This window comes from Hippichthys cyanospilos, chromosome 2 (assembly GCF_059441005.1).
Source record: "Hippichthys cyanospilos isolate Australia breed blue-spotted pipefish chromosome 2, RoL_Hcya_1.0, whole genome shotgun sequence".
Classification (NCBI taxonomy): domain Eukaryota; kingdom Metazoa; phylum Chordata; class Actinopteri; order Syngnathiformes; family Syngnathidae; genus Hippichthys; species Hippichthys cyanospilos.
The window spans coordinates 24,958,919-24,979,761 of NC_142370.1; the positions used below are offsets into that span (position 1 = coordinate 24,958,919).

A 20,843-nucleotide genomic window follows, 5' to 3' on the forward strand; every position below is an offset into this window, starting at 1 on the left:
TTTCTAGTGTACTCATTACAAAGCGTCTAAATGTAAACATTTAAAGGCAAAATAAGCAAACCTGCATACGCAGATGTCGATCAATTTCTACATATGCGACTGAAGGTCACTGAAATTGAAAATATTGCTATGCTCATTTGTGACTCAGATTTGGCTACACAATTTTGCACGTTTTTTAAAGGTTTTACTCTGACAGCACATTCATATAATTTTTGAACCATAAAAAAACGTTGACAAATTCAAAACTATTGTCCTGCGCTTTTACCTCTCTTAATATCAACAGCAAAGTTAATAAATCCAAAAAGAAAAACACAATTAATCATGACGAATTTTATTTTTATGGCAAACAAACAGGTGCAATTGTTTTAAATTCCATAGGCACTGCAATGTCCAAATAACTTGATCACAAAAGTTGATCATAAAAGACATGCCTTAACTAAAGCAGAAGTTCACCGAGGAGGCTTGAACAAATATCTTGAGGAGATGGTAATCATCGATTTCAGTTTCACATTTCAAACAGAGTTCAACTGTGTCCACGGTTCCTGTTGGTGATGTCTTATTTACCCTTCAGTATGCATTTCTGATCGATAAAGAGACCAACAATAGAGCAATACATTTTGGGTTCCCAAGACTTTGGCCCGATGTATCTGAAACAAAGAGGAATTTGTCTCTTACAGCTGAGAGATGGGGGATTTATTTATTTATTTATTTTTCTGGTCAGCACAGGAATTCCTATGTGTCCGTATCAATCCTGTGAGCTGCAAAGAAAAACACAGACAGACAGAAGTCAAATATGTAGGACACCTCTTCATCCATGAAAATCCTAGAAAGATTTTCCATCCAAGCAGTTCGGTTCATTTGAGTTTGGTGACATGTCGGATTGTCAAATCACGTCAACTCGGGCGAGGTATTCCAACCTTTAATGGTTGAACCAAGGCAAAATTCTACACGAGAAAAATCGCACATCAGAGCACACCAGCAAACAAAAACAGCACAAAAGTGCATCATTCTGTCATTGGTGTCCCAAAATTCACTCGCCTTTTTTTTCTTTCCAAAATTCACTTGATATTTTTTTTTTTTCAAATTCTGTATTAAGTATCATTGAAACAACATGAGACCATCAGCATTTAACAGCTTGTACTTTTTGTCAGGATATCATTGCCTTGCCCATCTCATATTGACAATGGAGCAAGGTTGTAAAACTGCAAAGTAACAGAAAGTAGTCCATGAAAGCAGTACAGCCCAGCCCAAAAACAAACTTGGAAAACAGTAATCCCTCATTTTTTGCGGTTAATGGGGACCGAAACCCCCCCGCAAAAAGTGAAAAACCGGCAGGTAGTGCGACCAGCCCCCATGGACATTAGCCGTGCATAAGTAAAGTGTGTTAGTAAAACCCTTCGTTCCTTTCTTTCCTATGCCCAGTGTTCTCTTAACTGTAGTATGGAGGTATGAAAGTCTTTTTTGGGCACAAACTGTCTTTTTCTTTTTCAACGCATAGCAGAGCGCTTTCAGTGAGGCTCCAAACGGCCAACTCACACTGCAGCGCTGAGCGAGCTACCCCTCCCCCCCTCCCCACACCATGTCTGCATGCCAGGTCACTCTGCATTCTGCAAACACCCCTTCCCCTCTTCCATTTTTGCATGAAAGTCATCTCTGTTGTATCTGCCCACACCCCACCCCTCCCCAGATGTACAGTAAGTTCTACACATTTGTCTGACATAAGCCAAAGCGGCGCAGCGGTGCTAGTCTGCTTTTTCCCTAACGTCCTTATATAAAGGCTGACTGTTCCAAACGGCTTGGTGGACAACTCAAATGAACCGAACCACTGGTTGTAAACACATTTTATCTCCTCTAAACTAATGGGAGAGACTCACATTGCTTTGGTATCCTGAGTGGTTCGAAGTCTCCTGACAGGACTTGATGCATTACGCCACGGAACTGATACAGCACCTTTAGGCTTTTTTCTTCCCCAACACAGGGGTCATAGAAACCAGGGAGGCCTGACTAAAATACAGATGGGGGGGTTAAAAACAAAAACAACAGGAGCATTGTATACTGTGTGTTGAGTAAAATTATCAGAAAACTGAATTGACTAAGCATACACACAACGCCCAGACAAAGTTTTGTAACAATGAGCCCTTCATTTCAGTCAAAAAGGTTTTGCAGTCCTGCGGGTTTTGGAATAACATCGGAAATTTGGTCTCGTACCTTTGCGGCCTCGGTGAGGATGAGTTTGGAGTCTTTCACTAGACATTGCAGTGGGACACTCACATCAATCACCTTCGCCCTTTCGTGTTTTCGGCTATTGTCCGTCACAAACTTGCCATACCAGGCATTGAGGATGATGAGACCTGGTTTCGAAGACATTAGAGGAGTTCACTAGAGCGTAAATCATATATCATTTTTTTCCAAGTTCGATAGCAGCTGACTGACAAAACGTTTTCCTTCCATTGTGCCGGTGACAGTTTAAATCCATTTTGATTGTGCTTAACAACATCAGCTCACTGTTTGAAAAAAAGAAAAGAAGAACATTGTCTCTTGACTATAAAATACAAATCTTTACAGTGACAGTTGTTGGATTTCTAAAGAGGAAAATTAAATAGTGCACTAAAAGTATCTTACAGGTGTACTTATCACACGATGGTCTTAAAAACTCAAATTATTGTAGTCAAAGGCATGGCACGAATAGAAACACTGTTACTGTATTCCACTTTCAAAATGTTCTCCTTGTTTATGAGTCTTACTGTACTGCCACAAAAAAACTCGATTGCTCTGTCACAGCAAGTGAAACAGCAGTTGCATTCCAACATGTCTCGGAGGAAGGAAAAAAAAAAGCACCGCAATCTTGCTCATAAAATCATGTGAACTAAGATGTTGAGATTTTCTTGAGTCTCAAGAGAAGTGAAGCGTTTACCAAACTGTTAAAGGGCTAGTCTGCTCATTTTTGCCATTTGACAACTATTTTGTTCCACTTGCTGTAGATGAAAAAGCCTTGAGACATTCACAAGACCTGTGATTGTTACCTGAGCTTTCATCACGTGATGGCAAAATGTGCTTTTAAAAAGTGTTCATTGTACATGTCAAATAACTTAGTCATGTTAATTGTAGACAAAATAACGATTCACCGCTGAAAAAGTCTGGGCAAAAGAGTGGGCAATCCCTTTAAGGAAACATAACTTGGATAAGCTTGGCTTTCAAATGTTACTAATCATACCCATTCGAGACTCCTCGGCTTCAATAATCCTCCGCACTGACTCCTGCATGAGCAAGACCTTAAGAGATGAAAAAGGCACGCAGAAAGAAAATGTAAGATTAGCTGCGTCTCCTGCATTCGTGAAATGACTGACTTTCCCTCTCATTACATCGCTACATCGCCATTCAACACAACCTTTAAACATTTTCTTTGCATCTAAGACAACACCAGCTACATCACTAATGAAGTGCTCACCGCAGCCTCTGCCTCCTGTTTCTTTTTGGCTATGTTAGAGGCTGAGCTCTCTCGCTGCTTCTCCAAGTCTCTGTTAAAAGATAGATGGGAGGGAGTAAAAGGAGCATAAAAACAGCGGTAATAATGCATGCGCTGCTTCGTCTAGCAACTTTTTCTTGCATAAAATAAAGGGAGAGTTTCTTACTGTTCCTTCTGGGCCCGCACATATGGCCGAATAATGAGTTGCTGCATGGCGAGGTAGACAACTAGCGGTCCAACGGTAGCGTAAAATACAGCACTTGGCAGAAGTTGGTCAGTCAGGTGAATAGGGAAGAAATACGTCTGGGAGGCTCTGTTCAGTCTGCAATGACAACCACCTTTACTATTTATACAGTAGCCAAGCAGATAAAGTGTGCGATGTTTCTTTTGATAATCAATACGAGGAAGCATGTTGGAATGTGCTCCTGCTCTTCAGCCTTTCTCTGCATGACATGCACACACTCGCGACTTATGACGAGGCACTGTAAAGCTGCCCAGCCGAGTGACTATTTGAGGAGGTGTTTTAGGAAACTAAAATACTTAAACAACCTTCGTTTTCTTTTTTATCAGACAGTGAGAGACTAAAAAATATTAACATTCAAAAATAAAAACTTTAAAATCCTAACATTTTTAAGAGGTGACATGTTTCGGCGTTATCTTCCGCCTTCTTCAGAGCAATTTTTAAAATAGTTTAAGCATCTCACTGTCTGATAAAAAGGAAAACCGCAGTTGAGGAAATGAAATGGTCAATATTGATATTCAAATGTTTCAAAACATTCCAAAAAGTCAAATCTTTATTTTCCAAACAGACACCTGCAGTGATTGGTGACAACCCTATTGCACGTCACAAACAGTAATAAACTGTCTTGACTAGAAAAAAAAACAAACACAAAACAGCACTTACTTGACCTTGAGTGAGACACCTTGAGGCACCCCAACACTGACCGTGGCCCCTAAAACGCTGTGTCGACTTATTTTCCTCTCAGCACCGTACTCCAGAACGGTCCCGAAGAAACCAGACCTGCAGAACGCACACACCAACAACCAGCTGTGCAAAACAGCTTCAATCTTGAAAGGATTAACCAAAATAAAAGGTCCATATTCTGACAGCATACTTTATTGAGCCCTTAATCTTCGTCTGGTCTTCATCTTGGAACTTATACTGGTAGCTCATCATCATAAAAGTGTGTGGAATGCCAAGCTGTAAAAAGAAAGCAAACACTGTGGCTCATCACTCACAAGCAAATGCACATTTAAAGGCAATGCACACACAAAAATCGCTTGTTGCAGACCTGCACTGCAAAGGTAAAATGGCTGCTCTTTGTGTCCCTGACTATGCTGGTGTTCATGGAAGAGTGGATCCCCCAACGCCACTGCAGGTAACCCATTGTGTTCTTGTCGAGGTGACGGGCCAGCACCGTGGTTATGCCGGGGCGTACACCTCGGGACGAAAACTGCAGTCCACATTGTGCAGTCACAAAGCTGAGGAGGGGTACAAAAAAAAATAAATACTAAGTTGCCCATATTTGAGTCATTCATAGAATAACTTTTCTGAAACCTTACAAGCGTGGAGTCAAATTTCGGAATATCTTCATTCCAAAGAGAGGTCCATGCGTGTCCCCAGCGCCGAGCTCTATCTGCGCACAAACGATTCGTGACATTGTCAACTTGACATCGTGGAGAAAGCTAGAAAAAGGTTTAGTGTACTACACACTGAGAGAGCAGTGGACCAATGCTTCTGACGCAGACCATCGCGAAGACATGTTACGAAGGGATGGGACGAGATCTTGCAAGATCAAACGCCACAAGAGTTCTCATTCCGGCATGCCAAATGATTCATTTACTTCTCACTTTTCTGGAGGGTACAACTTGAGCCAGAAGTGCAATGGAGGGCATCAGGGTTGATAGGCACGAGTGCTACGCGCTCGGACAGGGCAATCCGCTATTGATTGAAAAGGAGAATTGCACGATGATCCGATTACTTTTCATCTGTGTGGCAACAGTTTGGTTTTCCAATTGAGGAAAACGCTTTTGCATCGCCACTGGACCTATCAAGTGTGAGAGCTACCAAAATAACAAGAGATTTTGGTGTCAACATCGCGCTCCATATCAAGTCATTTTTGGCGGTGGAAGGCAGTGGATTCGGCGGCTAATTCACCCCCTGGAGCCACGGTATGAGATACTGTTACAACGTCAATTTAGTTGCACAGTAATTCCAATCAGACATGGACTGATAACCATAATGGCAATAAATCCTGATTTTCAAAGTCACGGTTATTTAAAACCGTCCAATCTTGTCAAAACCGGTAAAAAAAAAAAATCTCTCCCGCATTGTCTGCCTTAACATGCAATGCAGCCTGCAGGCGGGAGCCTCCTTTCAATGTGACTCAAACTCTTTGGCCGCCGCAGCCAATGATGTCCACTTCCTGGTTTCAGTGCAGCTGGAGAAAATGCAGCTAACTAATGCTGCTAACATGTTTATGTTACTTGCACTGAGCGTTTTATGCGACATCCGTTGCCAGTTTGCATCTTTGCCCAAAGAGCACAGTTGGACGCTTACAATGAGGACATGCTTGTACTTCTAAAAAAGAACATGACCACTAAAGATTAGACAAATGTTAGTTTGCTGCATCACGGATGGCTTTTGCCATGCCCAGAAGTAAAATCATTATTGTAGTTATTGTAGTTGCATTAATGTGTAGTTTTTTGGCACTTTGAACATTTTTATTTTTTTCATGTTCAACTCCTCTGAGAGATCTCAGCTGCATCATTTGTTTTTGCAGCAGCATTTGGAAAAAACTTTAGATTTTTAATTGCAGCCTGCCCAATAAAAAGATATCGTTTTGAAATTGGAATATTTATATTAGCAGTTGTTTTTTCTTAAAAAATCTCATCATATCCCGTTCTCACGGACTCAATCTCGCAATATCTCGTCTCGTGGAATTTGTAACTCGTCCCATGCCTAATACTTTTCTTTTCAAGAAAGAAGAAAGCCATAGAAGAAACACAAGCCACCCCGCCCCCCCCCCAAAAAAGATCACAGTTGTGCACAGAGACTCCCCACAGTATGCTTTTTGACTACACATACAGTGTTAAATGTAATATAGATGGATATTACAGTAAAATACATAATAAACTATATATAGTTCTTTGATATAGCCTGACTACCATGGGTTACCTGGACCTCATTTTTTGCTGGCCTCGGGCTGCAACCTCATATATAACAATTTGATGAATTTCCTGTTTTTTCACTAATCTACACTAATGGTGAGTTCACAATTGTGGATTTTTTATTTTTTTTTACAAGCTACTAACCAATCTAAATGGTTGAAAATGGCTTGCTCTATTTGATATTTAACCATAATGCCGATGCGGTTGGACAAACCTGCCATTTTTGGGGTCTCCTGTTGCTTTGAAGTGTAAAGATTCTGCACAGCAGTGATGTTAATGTAAAATGAATGTGTTTTGAATAAACTGATTCTGTGATGTTATGACACTGCTCATCAACGATGAGAGTTTTTGAAATACAGCTAAACGTGTGGCCAAATAGTTGGCAAATCAAAAATCACTGCACAGCAGATCAGGTGGCATTGGCCACACCATATTGTGTACGGCAGGACTATAATGGTCTAAATGAATTTGTGTTGAATGTTTCAAGCTCATCTCTAAGCAGCAGCTGAGCGGCAAAATTGTTTGAAAGGACCAAATTGAACTGGTGTGTAAACAGTTCTCCATCAAGCTTTTTCACACCATGAGACCAAATCAACATCAAACAATTGATCAACAGAACCTGCAAGTGGCCAGTGAGCTACAGCAAGACCGGAAGAGTCACAGAAAGGCATACAAGTCTTTGTCAACTTAAGAGTTAACATTTTCCCTTGACACTCCTTATTAGAAAACACCAAGTTGTGCAAAATGTTCTGGATCAATGAACATTGGACATCTGCGTTCAAAGGTTAAGGTCATCAGTAAAGTGTGCGTGTCCAAGCAACATACCTCACCCCAACCCTGAGCTGAGGTGACTCTTCTTAAGGCCAAGTTAATAGTCCCACCTCCGTTTCCATTGTGTGTAGACAAAGAACCAGATAAGATGGCTGTGTCATTTGTGGTAAGAGGGGCCTGATGGAAAATGCACACACAGAGTTCATAACACCTGCCACATACCACTTAAAAATGATGAAGCAATTTGGCATCATGTGTCACCTCTATGGACTGCGATATATGCATCTTGTTGATTTCCACATGTGGGATGCCGCTTCCCACCATGTCCTCATAGTCCTCCTCGTAACGATCAAAAAGGTCTGTAGCATCGACGCCCACGCTAATTGTTCCCTTTGAATATAGACGGTTGAGAAAATATTGATTTGGTAATCAGGCAGATATGAAGACATTTTATGTCATTGCTTGAAGAGCACAACGGTAGAATTTTCACTTGTGTCACCGCAAACCAACAAAGTTATAGATCAAAAGCTTCTGAAAAGACGTGCCATTCAAGTGATTCAAGATGACGTCAGTCGTCGACCAACACCCAACATACTTTTGGATTGGTCCTTTGCTGGAGTCTCCTCTCCTCTCGCTCCTTTTGAAGACGCTCATACTCCTCTCGTATCTCTGCAGGTGTTCTTTTCCTCTCCACCACCTGGAGGAACGGCACTCTCAGTCTTAGGCGCAGTACACACTGAAGGATTTTTCAAATCTTAAAAAAATGTTAGTTTGTGACTGACCCAACACATGAAGATGGTAAAAACAAAACAACTGAAATTATATCCTTTTTGGTTGTACTGTGTGCTCCGATACTTCAAACACCGAACATTGCACACGCAAAGATTATGCTCCACCATCACTCAAACATGTCCTCCAAAGAAACTCTCACTTCACTTACCTCCCATCCGTCAACGTTAAGTCCACGCTTGCCATAGATATCATAAATAGCTCGTGCCTGTGGATCACTGAGAACTACAATAACACAAAAGAATAACAACAAAGCATTCATAAATGCTGGGAGTTACTTAATATTTTTAAGCTGTTAGCATGTAGGGTTACCCTCGTAAGCTTCATGTACAAGGTTAAAAAGTTGCTCCGCTTGTCGCTTTAGGTCTGGATCCCGATGTTTATCTGGGTGGTATAACATGCATAATCGCCTGTAAGCTGCCTTCAGTTGGTCTTGTGTTGCCTGAATCATGACAATAGAAATATAAATGCATTAACACTACAAAAAAAATGAGGTATGGGAGGCTGGGAGGTCAGGTTATCAATAGTCATTAAACATAAAATTCCTAAATTACTGATTGATTTAGAGATGCCACCCACTCATCAATTTTTAATATTGCTTGTCCACATGAGGGTCATAGTTGAATTGGCGCCTATCCCTGATGTATAACCTGAAATCAGCACCAGCCAATCCCATTTCGATCCATTTTTCCACACATCAAGTGAATTCAGGCATTGCAAAACATGGAAGCCCATTCCCATCTGCAGGAAGCTTTGACTCAGTCAAAACCCTGTTTTCTGCCAGCGGAGTTTTTATTTTTCCTGATGAAGCGGCAAATGACTACACATGGTCAATTATGAGTATGCAATACATTTAGAAAGTCACCTTTTAAACTTCCGTTATTTATTTTAATTTATTGGAAGTAATAGCAAGGGCTTCCATTGAAAAACCTAATTATTAATTCCGAAATTGCAAACACTCAAAGATGAAATGAAACAAAATTGAAGTAATGGTTCATTCAACAGTAACATAAAACTCACTAGACTAAAAAAAGAAGAAAAAAAAGTTGAGTTATTTTTAATCATTTGTAACCAACACAAAAAAATAACAAATGAATATTCACTACAGCTGCTAAAAATACACATTTTCCATAATGCATTGGGGCAGGTTTAACATTAAGTAAGCACAGACAATAACAGGAACCTTGACATTTCTAAGGCTCGTAATTACAGATTTATAACGTTTTTTGTGTTTAGTTTCAAAGTAATTATCCCGATTTGGTTTAAATTTACACAACTAACATGTTGTTCTTGAACCTTTTTATGTTGACACCCAGCGTGAGTATCCCGCAGTGGCAAGGGCAAGATGCCCTTGCCAGTTGAAGTTGCATTTCTGTCAGTGTCGACTGCGATGGGCGTAGTGGAGACACGTGACCCTTAGTGTCACCAAAATGTGAGAATTGAAGCTGTCAAATGTTTAACCTATATTATGAGTTGATAGTTGTTCTTACAAATATCAGTAAACCACCAAGATGCATATCAAGAAATGAAAATGTTCTCAAATCTAACTTTTCAGTTGACGATAAAATCAATATTCCAACACTTTTGCAGTACACCAGCGTGGGTTTGCCTTGGGCTCCCAAATGACTGACAGCAAATCCTGAATGTGCACATATCCACATGGCACACCGTATTCTGCATAGAGCCAAATAAAGACACCCGCGAGCACTCGATTCCCTGACAGGAAGGTCTAATCTAATCAACTGTAAGTAAATCCCGGTGTAGTCAATGGTGATAGCATTAGCACATTAGCCACGTTCACGGTGCAATAAATACGTAAACAAAAAAAAAACCTCATTCTGTTATGACAACATGGGTAGCGCGATCGCGTGCATTACTCCACGCTATTCCGTTGATAGATTGATTCTTGAGGCAAAACGTTCACTCATCAACTTGTTCCGCGTCTTTCTAAAAGTTTTTAGCCGGGGACGGGCAGAAACAGAAATCAATGTCGAGGGTCACAAGTTAGCCGTTTGGCTAACGTGAAACATGATGACATGCATGCCAATAAACAAACAGCAAAAAATGTCAATCTCAGTTGCTCGATCGTATTTGCACATATTAGTTCAATAGAATATTATACCTCTCGACGGACATTTAGCAGGGAATAGTAATCGTCACTGGAGATCTCATCGTCGTCTAAGGAAGACGCCATGTTTCTCCCCGGTCATTTCTTCTTCGCCATGCCTCAATGTGAAACAATGGCTAATGCACTATGGCGCCATCCTGCGTAGGCGAAGTACAGCAAAAGAACTTTTTTTCACACGTATCTTTCACTGTGCATGTCGATTTCCACAGTTAGGTTTAACACTTTTCAAACGATAGATCTTCTTAAAATATTTTATTTTTATATCATGTTTGGGGGTTTCGTTACTCTTTGTTCGAACCAACTTTGATGGTCCAATCAGTACATATTTTGACATTGGATAATACCAGCTGCAAGCGTGTATATTTAAAATAAGCATTTAATTTTCACTTTAGTGTCCATGTAACATGTAGATTTTTAATGTTACTAAAAAATAATACAGGTGCACATATTCGTGACAGCCGAAAATAGCTTTGCTCAAACAATTTTAGCATTCATAACCAAACACAACAAGAACTATTTGGCAGCTTTTACCCAGAAACAAATATTTGCATAGAATATAAATCAACATGAATATTTCAGGCCTTTCTCGCGTTCCCGTTTTCACTTAATAGCAGAGGCTCTTCTATTTTTTTTTTTAACTGAGCAAGGCCAGCAGACAGCAGAGGAGCTGTCCGTTCAGCACCGACTCGTTGCGCATTTCAGCACCAATGGCCCAAATCCTGGTAATGTTGGATGAAGGCTGTCCTTAAGTGCAATATTTGACTAGAGTTCCAACAGCAACGTGTCTCAAGTTCAATGATCTGTAATTAGATCGCTTGTAGTTTTTAAAATAGCTACACTAATGTCAAGCCCACTGAAGCTGCACCACAGAAATAGAAAGAGGGATGCTGAAATACACACAGAATTATACAATAGTGTGCCTTTGCTTCAAAAGTTCACCAACGCCTCATATGAATTGGCTTCATTTTATATTTTGTATAAATAATAGATCTTGCAACATTAGAAAACATGGGAGGACCCTTTCTGAAAGGAAATTCCACCAGATTCGCTGTTGTTTATAACAATAGGTTACACAGGAGAATATGCTGCTTGTTAATTCTCTGCAATGCTTGTTAATGCTCTCCATGACAGAAACACCCTCTGCAAAACATGGCTGATTGATTGATTTAATAACTAATAAACATGACAAAAAACGATTAAAAATACAAATAAAATGTTTGCACTCACTAACGTGGGTCCACAAACAGTGCCTCGTTATTTGAAGATGAAATCCACCCTTTTTAATTTCCTCAAGAGGACTTCAATAGCTTTATTGAGCAATGCATCTGTCTGTTTAAGGTCAATCAGCAAGTCTTTTTCTATGGAAATGCGGGCTAATGGTGAAAGTCTGTCATTTTCCCGATATATGTTTTAAAACACTTCAGTGTCAAGAATGAGTGTTCAACAGGCTATTAGCCATGCATACTAGGTGCTTGTATGAAAATGAGGAACAAAATATTTTCCCTGCTGCACAGGCATCAGCCAACCTCTGGTCACAATATCCAGTTTTTCTTCAAAGGTCCATCGTGAAAATGGTGTGCCAAGTAGACCTGCAGGTAGATCCACCTCGTCTCATCCTTCTGCCGTCATAGTTTTTTTTTTTTTTTTTAAAGCAAACAAATATCCTGTTTCAAATGCATGGCGTTTTGTTGCAAAATGACATGGTTAAACACCTCGGGGAGCTTACCCAGTCACTGGATGCATTGATTTCTACTTAAGCCTAGCTAGCTTGCCCTAAATCTGTGGTCTCGCGAGATAGCAAGTGCTGTAAACTGAGCTGGCTGTGTCAATTCATGTAGAGTGGGCACTGAGCAGGGCTCTTTTCATTCTGAAGACTTTGGCAGAATTTAGGGAACCTCTCAGCTTTTTCTAGCTGAAAAATAATTGGATAATGTTTGTATCCAACTTTAATGGAAATCTCAAATAGAAAATTCAGCACTGGAAGCAAAAAAGAGGCTATATGTCATTCAGACCAGGGAGAAAAAAAAATGTTTATGAATAAATGTTTTTTCTGACTATGTTTAGTCCAGCAGAGTAGATCTTGCTGACCCTCAGATCCCACCACTGCAAATATTATAGGGACACAGATGCCTTGTTATGCTTTCATTTAGAAGTTTTTCCTTCCATCTTGTCACAAAAATGGCTAATTTGACTCATTCTATTCCCGGAGTGAGTCGAGAGTCAATAATTGGGAAATAAACAACACAACAATGTTTTGAAATCATGTTCAATTGCCAATTCATGGCACTAAAAATAGGACTTAATTGTACGTACACTGATATGTTATTTTAAAGCGCTTGTTGCAAGTATTTAGCAGAGCGTCTAACATAAATTAGCCACTAGCTTGCAGTACTTGAGTGTTCCAAATTGGCTGGAAAGAGCAATCGGATTACTTTTCATAGGCAGTTTATTAGACATAAATGAACACCGAACATCGTCCTTGCTTCTGGGTTGTTAATTTGTTACTTTGTTTCCATTAGATCACAATTGATCACAAAGACTTCTGTGTGTTTAAATTCTAGGTTGGTGGCGGAACAGCAGTTTTAGTTAGTCTAAATTAAATTAAATTAGACTAAGTTAATTTTTTCTTATTATTATCTATTATTTATTCAATTCAAAACTATTACATGTCTTGAATTTTTATCTTTGTGTGCGGTCTGTAACAGAGGGAAAATCTCTTAACATCCAAACATTATATGAGCTGCTTATCCTCAAGTTACCCTTGAACTGGTTGCAAGCCAATCAAAGGGCACACACAAATTAATTATTACTCACACACAATTGAGGGAAAAATTAGAATGTCCAATATACCTACAATACAGCCATCCATCCATTTTCTGTAGCCACTTCTTCTCACTCGCTGGCTTGCGGGGGTCTATCCCGTCTACTGTATCTACGGGCAGTAGGTGAAGGACACCCTCAACTAGTTGCCAGCCAATTACAGGGCACACAGAGACGAACAACCATTAACACAGCCAATCATACCTAAGGACAATTTAGTGTCCAGTTCACCTACCATGCTTGTTTTTAGGATGTGGGAGGAAGCCGGAGTACCTCTGGCACAACATCCACATAAGAGGGCCGGAGCAAGCTGGATTTGAACTGTGAGGTTGACATGCTAACCACTCTTGCACCGAGCAACCATTTTGGGAGGAAACCAGGTTGCCAGGTGAAAGTCTTCGTAAACACGGGGAGAACATGTAAACTCAACACAGGAAGGTCAGGGCTGGGTGATAAACCATGAGCCCTGCATGTGAGGCAGATGAGCTGACCAATTAAGCCATGAAGCCAATCATCTCTTAACATAATTTTAATTAAAAAGAAAAAAACTTTATGTGTGTGCTAGGCCTCTATTATGTTGAGCATTGCAAAACTGCCATTGAAAGATGAGATCAGAATATTCAGAGCTTCTCCCATTTGTTTAAAGACTGCAATTAGTGATCATTCATTCCTCACATAATCACGTCTATGAAACTGAGGTAGGGTGTAGTCCATGTTTCACCTTATGTCAGCTGGGCTCAAGTCCAGCCCCTGCTGTGACACTGAACAGGCGGCTGGATAGAAAATGGATGAAGTCGTGGGACAAGTGAGCTCCACCCAATAGAATCAAAAATGTAAGAAATTAGTCATGTCTTTGTTGAAATGTGACCGATGGTGGTACACTGGTTTAAGTAACCAACTCTTATGCGGCACAGGCTTGATTTAAATTCAATGCTTCATTGACTTATCTTGGACAGAATGAGGTGTGATTTGTATATAAAGGATTCATAATATCTACATCAGGTTCCATGCACTAGAAAACTGGCATGATTTTTTGGGGGACTTTTTTGGGGGCCTTTTGGGCATTTTCAGAAGAATTACTCCTTAAAAAACATACTTCTTAAACAAACAAACAAAAAAGAACCCTCCTAACTTTCCTCTTTCCATTCCATTTTCTAAAGCTGCTTATCCTCACAAGGGTAGCAGGATTGCTGGTGCCTATTTCAGCTGACCGGGCGGTAGGCGGGGGACACCCTGAACCAGTTGCCAGTCAATTGGAAGGCAGACAGAGACAAACAAGCATTCACACTTGCGTGCCCGGAGAGAAACCTCGCAGCTTCGTGGAAAACATGCAAACTCCACACAAGAAGGCCGGAGCAAAGTGAATTTGAATTCCGGTCCCTGAACTGTAAGGCGGACGTGCTAACTACTGCTCCACCAAGCCACCCCTTCCTCTAAACAATGTGTTGAAAGTCCAGCATGGCAAAACGGTCCAGAGGAGCTGCTTCTTAGACTTAGCATTGTGCGGCTACACATGGGCAGAGAGAAACTTTGTCTCATCACTCACTGATGCAATGCCAAACAAGGGCTTCGGTGCCCCCTCCCCCCCAAAAAAACTACCCCATGTAGATTGAGATCGTTTTCATTAAAATAAATCAAATCAATTCTTACATATTTCTAAAACTGGCAAATGTGTTCTTTATGACCAACAGTATATTTAAAATATAATCGTAGGTTACATTATATAACATGCGGGGTGGCACTCCTCCAGAGAGCACGATGTCTGCTATAGCTACGGACAGCAGGAGGTGCTGCATTTATCGTAATGCTCCATAGGCATGTGTGAAAAATTACACAGTATCTCTTTAAGGCAAAACTCTACTGGAAAGTATGGAGTCAATTTCATTGCAATGTCAAATTGAATTTGGTGTGAGAATGCGTTTATGAGCCAAGGTTTTCTCCCTGTTGAAATGAGAAATGGAAATAAGATTTATTAATTTCAACCTATAGAGCCAATTTGCTTTAGCAAGTGGCCAATGCAGACTCCCTGCAAGAAGTGGAACACTCAGGCCCAGGCCAACATGCTCAGGTGCAGGTAGGATTCGTAAATATAACATGTTTGACTTAAAAAAAAAAAAAAAAGCGAATGAGATGCTAAGCCAGGATCTTACTGCAGAGGTATCCAACCCTGGACCACACACAACCCAAACTCTCTCTTAGTGACACTTTCCAATGTATCCTCATAGCACAATGAAATGCATTTTTCACACTTTTGGGAGTCATAGAGCTAATTGAGGTGGCCTTTGTTGTTTTTAGCCTTACTTCACTAATCTTGCCCCCATATCTGACTGAAGCTAAGTGCATCTCTAATATGCACAGGCAAGATTCTAAAATGCCCATTTATAAAGGCACACAATCATGAAACTGCAGAATTGTGATAGTCTCAGAAGGCGCTGTCCAGCATCAACAGCAAACACAGCAATACTGAGCTAGCATTAGCATAGCAAACCATCAGATGTTTCCCAAGGGTGCTATGTCGATACCTCTTACAATACAGTGGGCCTCTGTGTTACGACCTTAATCCGTTCAGCGGCTAGGCTCCTAACTCGAATTGGCCGTATTATGGGCAATCCAAACCTATGTTAATTAGTGAATGCGTGCAACGCGTGCAAAAACCTTAGGTGAAAACATCACGACTTTATATACATATTAAAATTTAGTAACATAATCTACTGTACAGTTAAATTTAATAACATAAATATACAAAGGGAAAATGAAATATACAAAGGAAAAATGACATTTACCTTTGGGGCGACGTGACTTGAGCTGGGTGGAGGCGGAGGGGAGCAGAGACCAACCCGCAGAATGTATTTATTTATTTTCTTAAACTAGAACTTTTCTCAAACGAGAACATATCACCGGCGATTTCCTTCTCTTTAATCCATAATAGAAGAAGCCTCTCCATTTTGTTGTTGACCGAGGTGCGTCCCCTGACAAGGAAAGTCTTGCCCTTAGAAGATTTGCTTGCTTTAATAGCTTCCTTGTTCTTGAGAATTGTACCGATTGTCGAGCGGTTACGGCCATACTCACTAGCAAGGTTAACTATGCGTGCGCCCCCTTCGTATTTTTTTATTATTTCCTGCTTCGTTTCTATTGTCATCATCCTTTTACTTCTTCCTTTACCGTCACTTGCAATTTTAGAAGCCATGCATAACAGATAAAAGTTTGCAAAGTCTTCACAACACACCGACCAGCTCGTGCCATCAAGCTAGATGATGCCAATAGCATATCGGCATTTCTGTGATTGATGCGAGAAAAGTTATTTTTGTTGATGCAGCAAAGCGAAAAAAATAGTGCGGGCACACTGACCAGCATGGTGAATGGTTTGTAAGACGAAAGGTTTTTGCGTAAGAGGGGGACAAAAAAACGCCGCAGTCCACGTTGTAAAATGAAAAATACGTAAGACAGGGGGTTCGTTAACCGGGGGCCCACTGTACAATGTGACTGTATCAATAGATTTATCAGTTTAAAGCTTTTTTAAAATGTACAAACGATTGAAAATCAAAAACAGGAAATACATGTATCCTGTTCTTCTTCTTCATATGCAAAAGGAGGAGGTTTGCAGGAAATAAAAAAAAATAATTCCAGACTGAAGTGCTACACGCTCCAATCAAACCATGAGAAACGGATCAATGGTTTTATCAAAAGTTGACTATTGTAATGGTATTGCGGTTGGACCCCCTCAAAGTGTTTAGCAGCTCCATCTCATTCAGAACACTGAAAATCGGATTCAGACCACAACAAAGTGGTCAGGACATATTTCTCTGGTTCTAAGGGCTGTAGACTAGTTCCCAGTCAGCTATTGAATAGCTTTTGAAAATGGCCCTGTGGTGTACAAATTTATGCATTAAACAAATGCCGAAGACTGTATGAACCTAAAAGGGCTCTGAGGTCTTCAGAGTTGTGTGAATAAGTGGGCAGAGTTCACAGCAAACACGCTAGTGTCATTTAAACGGTTCTGTACACAGAACAAGCTACCAAGAGAAGTGAATCCAAATCATATGTGCAATGTTCCCCTGCCACTTTCTGCTTCATGTTTCATGTCTTTCAAAAAAATTAAAACAAGTTGCAAAAACACCAGCTCCCATCATACCCTTTCCTCAGTTTGCTATCATTTCAACCCAACACGCCGATTGGCTGAGACGCCTGCAAATGCAGCCTACAAGCCTATCATGTGCATTGTATTCCCAGCGAAGAAGCCCACGTTGTTTGTCTTGCAATGATGGACACTTTCGCCTCACGAAGACTCATTTTGGATTTGTTTGCTTGTGTTGCCCGTAAACATCCTGCATCTTCTAATTCATCTAGTGAACATAAAAAGAAGAGGATGAGGACGACCATGACTGAAAAAATAAAATATTCCACGTGCTAAAACAAAGAGGAAGTTATTCTCATTGCGAAGCGAATGAATCAGTTGTGCTTTATATTAAGAAGGACAAAGTGAATTACGCGAAACAATTTTGATTTGCCTCAAAGCGAAGTGTAGCATCTGGCATCTCCTTAATAGACTACGTCGAAGGACATGCAATGGACCTGCAATACGACAGGGTCAGTCAGGTTTCAGCACCGCAACTCCACATCTCTCATCAAGGTGTCATTCATGCCTCTTTTACACACTCCATTAAAAAGGAAAAAACAAGGAAACACCGTACATGCTTCTAAAACCAGGTTAAAAACTTACTTGCTGTCCTCACATACCTTTCATTTTTCAAAAATAAAATTCCAATCATGTTTTTATTATGGTCTTTTTCTAAATTTTAGAAACCTGTCATGATTTCTTAAACAGTCACCATTTTACAGACAGTATGTGTAAAGTGTCATGTTGATGTTTTTAATATTGTCTGTGTGCTTTTTCCCTCTGCTTCTGAATGCCGTTAATAGTTATGTTTTGAAATCCTTTTACAAGCGTCTGCTGTAGCCTATTATAAATATTCTATACAAATAAAGTTGCCTTGTGATTAAATTACAATAAGCACTATTGAAAATTGGATGTATGGAAATATTTACCAGGCAAATATAAATCCCTCTGAGCTGTTATTGATAATTCATTGCTACATAGCATTTATTTGATTAGGGATGAGGCGTCATTGTCTGAACAGGAAGTGGTATTGTAAAAGACACACACGCACACGAGGTGAGGAGGAGGAAGTCTGCGTGTATGTGTGTGTGTGTTGTCAGTCACCGCCTGGCAGCCAATAGTAAGTTGGCCTGGTTCGGACCGACTCGCCGCTCGCTCCTCCACTCCCTCCGCGTGCTGTCCTCGCCGTGCACGCGCGTGGTACCCACGGTCGTGAGGAGGAGGAGGATGTTGCGCGTGAAGGGGAAATGGCTGCCGAAAACAAGCCGGAAGGTAAGAGAAATATAATAGGATTAATTCACTTGCTACGTTTGAGTGTGCCTGTGTGTGGGTTTTTTTTTTTTTGTGAGTGTGTGTCGGCGAACAATTTGAAGTGGCGAGCAAGCGACGCGCGCAAGTAGCGACATTTTCGCAGAAAAACAAATTGTTATATTAAAATAAAACAACTACCAAGCAAACAAACTAAAAATAATAATAATAAAAAAGCACATCTCCGATGTTTGTTGTCTCCTCGCGAGCAGGCTGATGAAAGGTGGAGACACTAGCCGGCTAATATTAGCCTGCTTTTCTTGCTCGCGGTCCCACTGAGAATCTCCGAAGCGGCTCCACGGGAGCGAGGGACTCGTTCGCGAAGTGGCGTGTTTACCCGTGGACGGCGAGCCAAGTTAATGACAGCGTCTCAGGTGGCGTCGAGCAACTTCTCCTCCGAGGGTCCCCCAAATGTCACTGATCGTCTCACTCGCTATTGTTTTGAGGGGAAAGCACGAGGACAGACATGTCGCGGTCGAGTTTTATTATTTACACCGCTCACGCTGGGGCTCCTTTGACATGCAGCTAGCACTGTGTCAAACGAGTGAACGCGGTTTCCGGTGTTTTCCTGATGCCAATTTGACTCCAAGTACTTGGCCTATATTTAGGAGGCAGAATGCCATCACGCCGGACGAAGAAAACAGTGAGAATAGATGCTTGCAGCAGCTTGCCGGTCCAATCTAAAGCACAGAGGGCGAAGTGATGTCTTCACTCCACTCATTTTATTTCATTCGGCTCACTAACTTGAAATGAAGGCCATTACAATTAGTGGGATATTGGCCGAATCGCTTGGAATTGTAGCAACGCAAGGTGAAAAAAATGGGGAAATCAGCTGATATTGTATCGAAATAGCATTGAGATTCTCGCATGATAAGTTTTATCGTCACCTCAAATAGGACTTGTAAACCTGAAATGCACATTTATTTGTTTTTAAGGCTGGAATTTTTCCACGACTGCCATTCAAATGTTCGTTTACAGGTCACTGAAAAAAAGCGTGAAGCACCAGTTTTGAATCAGCAACTAAAAACACGTGTTTTTTTTTTGCACTACATAGTCACCGTTTTGTGATTGATCAATATTAACCCATGTCCATGTGAGGAATTCAGCGTGCCGATGAACACAGCACCACTAGGGGGTGATGTTGAGCTACTTAAGCTCACTCACATTGCCAAGCGTTTGTCTGTGGCAAAAATGAAGACGTCCGCTTGTATGCTAGTACAGTACGGTAATGACTTTAATATTCGGCATCCTAACGTATTCACCAAGGCATCTGAAACCCCAAACGAGCAGGTTTCGGTTGTGCTGTACACAAACTCACAACCTCCACTTGGGAATCTCGCTGCTGAGCACGAGAAGTTATTTTGAGTGTCCCTGCTTACGTCGGCCTGTGGTAAAAAGACTATGGCAGTTTTCATGTACTGGAAATGTTTTAGGTCTCATAGACACACTTCATCCACTTTTAAAACGTCACGATATCTGCCAGGTGCCTTTTTGGTGTTAGGGGTTTTTCAGGTAGTGCTGATCCCTCTAAGTAGTTTGACATCCCAGATGACGAAGCCCCCTAACACCGAGGGCTGTGTGCTGTGTTAAATCCAGGGGGCCATGACCAAGTCTTACTCAGTGCGGTACTGTTTACACCCTGAGGTTTGCGCTCCAGCACGCTCTTTTGTCAGGGCCCTTGGCAGCCATGTTTTTATTTATTTATTTATTTATTTTTAGCACCCATAAAAAGCAACATAAGGCCATTACGAACTCAAACCCTGGGGGCACTGAAAACACCAGCATGACATGTTTTCCAGCCTAAAAAGCCTGAAAAGAAGAGCTTGAAATATTACAATTGGTATATTAACTGACAAATTAGTCTATGGACAAAATCAATTCAAGGTCAAAAAAAGCTGTGAACAATTGAGCAGGGGCATATGTTCTTTATTTCTTAATTTTTTAACTTGTTTACAGCCAGCCTTTTTCAGAGCAAAATTCCTCACATTGCCAATAATTTTGGATCATTTGATGGATTTTTCATGAGCCCAAAAATATTGGGTTCTTTGACTACATAGACATGAAGAAACAATACACACTCTTCTTTAATCCAACGTTTCTTTTTTTTAAAATTATTTTCCGTCTGTTTCCTTTCTTTAGGAATCAGCAATGGAGCATGTCTTGCTCTTAACCAGAAAACTGATTCCTAACTTAAAGAGGAGAAAAAGAAGCAGGATTTATAAAAAAAAATATTTTTTTCTTGTGACACTTGAACTATTAAAAAAGCAAAAAAA

At 40.7% G+C, this 20,843-nt stretch overlaps 2 protein-coding genes across 6 annotated transcripts in view; one reads left to right on the forward strand and one right to left on the reverse strand.

Moving 5' to 3' along the window:
- Nucleotides 1-315: 315 nt before the first annotated feature.
- dnajc11a (DnaJ (Hsp40) homolog, subfamily C, member 11a) lies at nucleotides 316-10,462 on the reverse strand. Its single transcript, XM_088404317.1, has 16 exons — nucleotides 10,320-10,462; nucleotides 8,510-8,639; nucleotides 8,349-8,422; nucleotides 8,004-8,105; nucleotides 7,670-7,798; nucleotides 7,463-7,585; nucleotides 5,030-5,103; nucleotides 4,759-4,948; nucleotides 4,582-4,667; nucleotides 4,371-4,487; nucleotides 3,633-3,788; nucleotides 3,449-3,518; nucleotides 3,215-3,272; nucleotides 2,209-2,351; nucleotides 1,875-2,004; nucleotides 316-758 (listed from the first exon to the last, which is right to left on the reverse strand). The coding sequence occupies exons 1-16, from the start codon at nucleotides 10,389-10,391 to the stop codon at nucleotides 733-735; spliced, it is 1,680 nt and encodes a 559-aa protein (XP_088260443.1). The 5' UTR covers nucleotides 10,392-10,462; the 3' UTR covers nucleotides 316-732.
- A 7,911-nt stretch (nucleotides 10,463-18,373) lies between these two features.
- camta1a (calmodulin binding transcription activator 1a) overlaps nucleotides 18,374-20,843 on the forward strand; it is a 341,465-nt gene continuing 338,995 nt past the window's right edge. For all 5 annotated transcript variants that reach the window (XM_088404271.1, XM_088404279.1, XM_088404262.1 and 2 more), the window contains exon 1: nucleotides 18,374-18,534. In XM_088404271.1, the coding sequence (XP_088260397.1) occupies nucleotides 18,510-18,534 (25 nt within the window). In that variant the 5' untranslated portion in view covers nucleotides 18,374-18,509. The remainder of the gene's footprint in view (nucleotides 18,535-20,843) is intronic.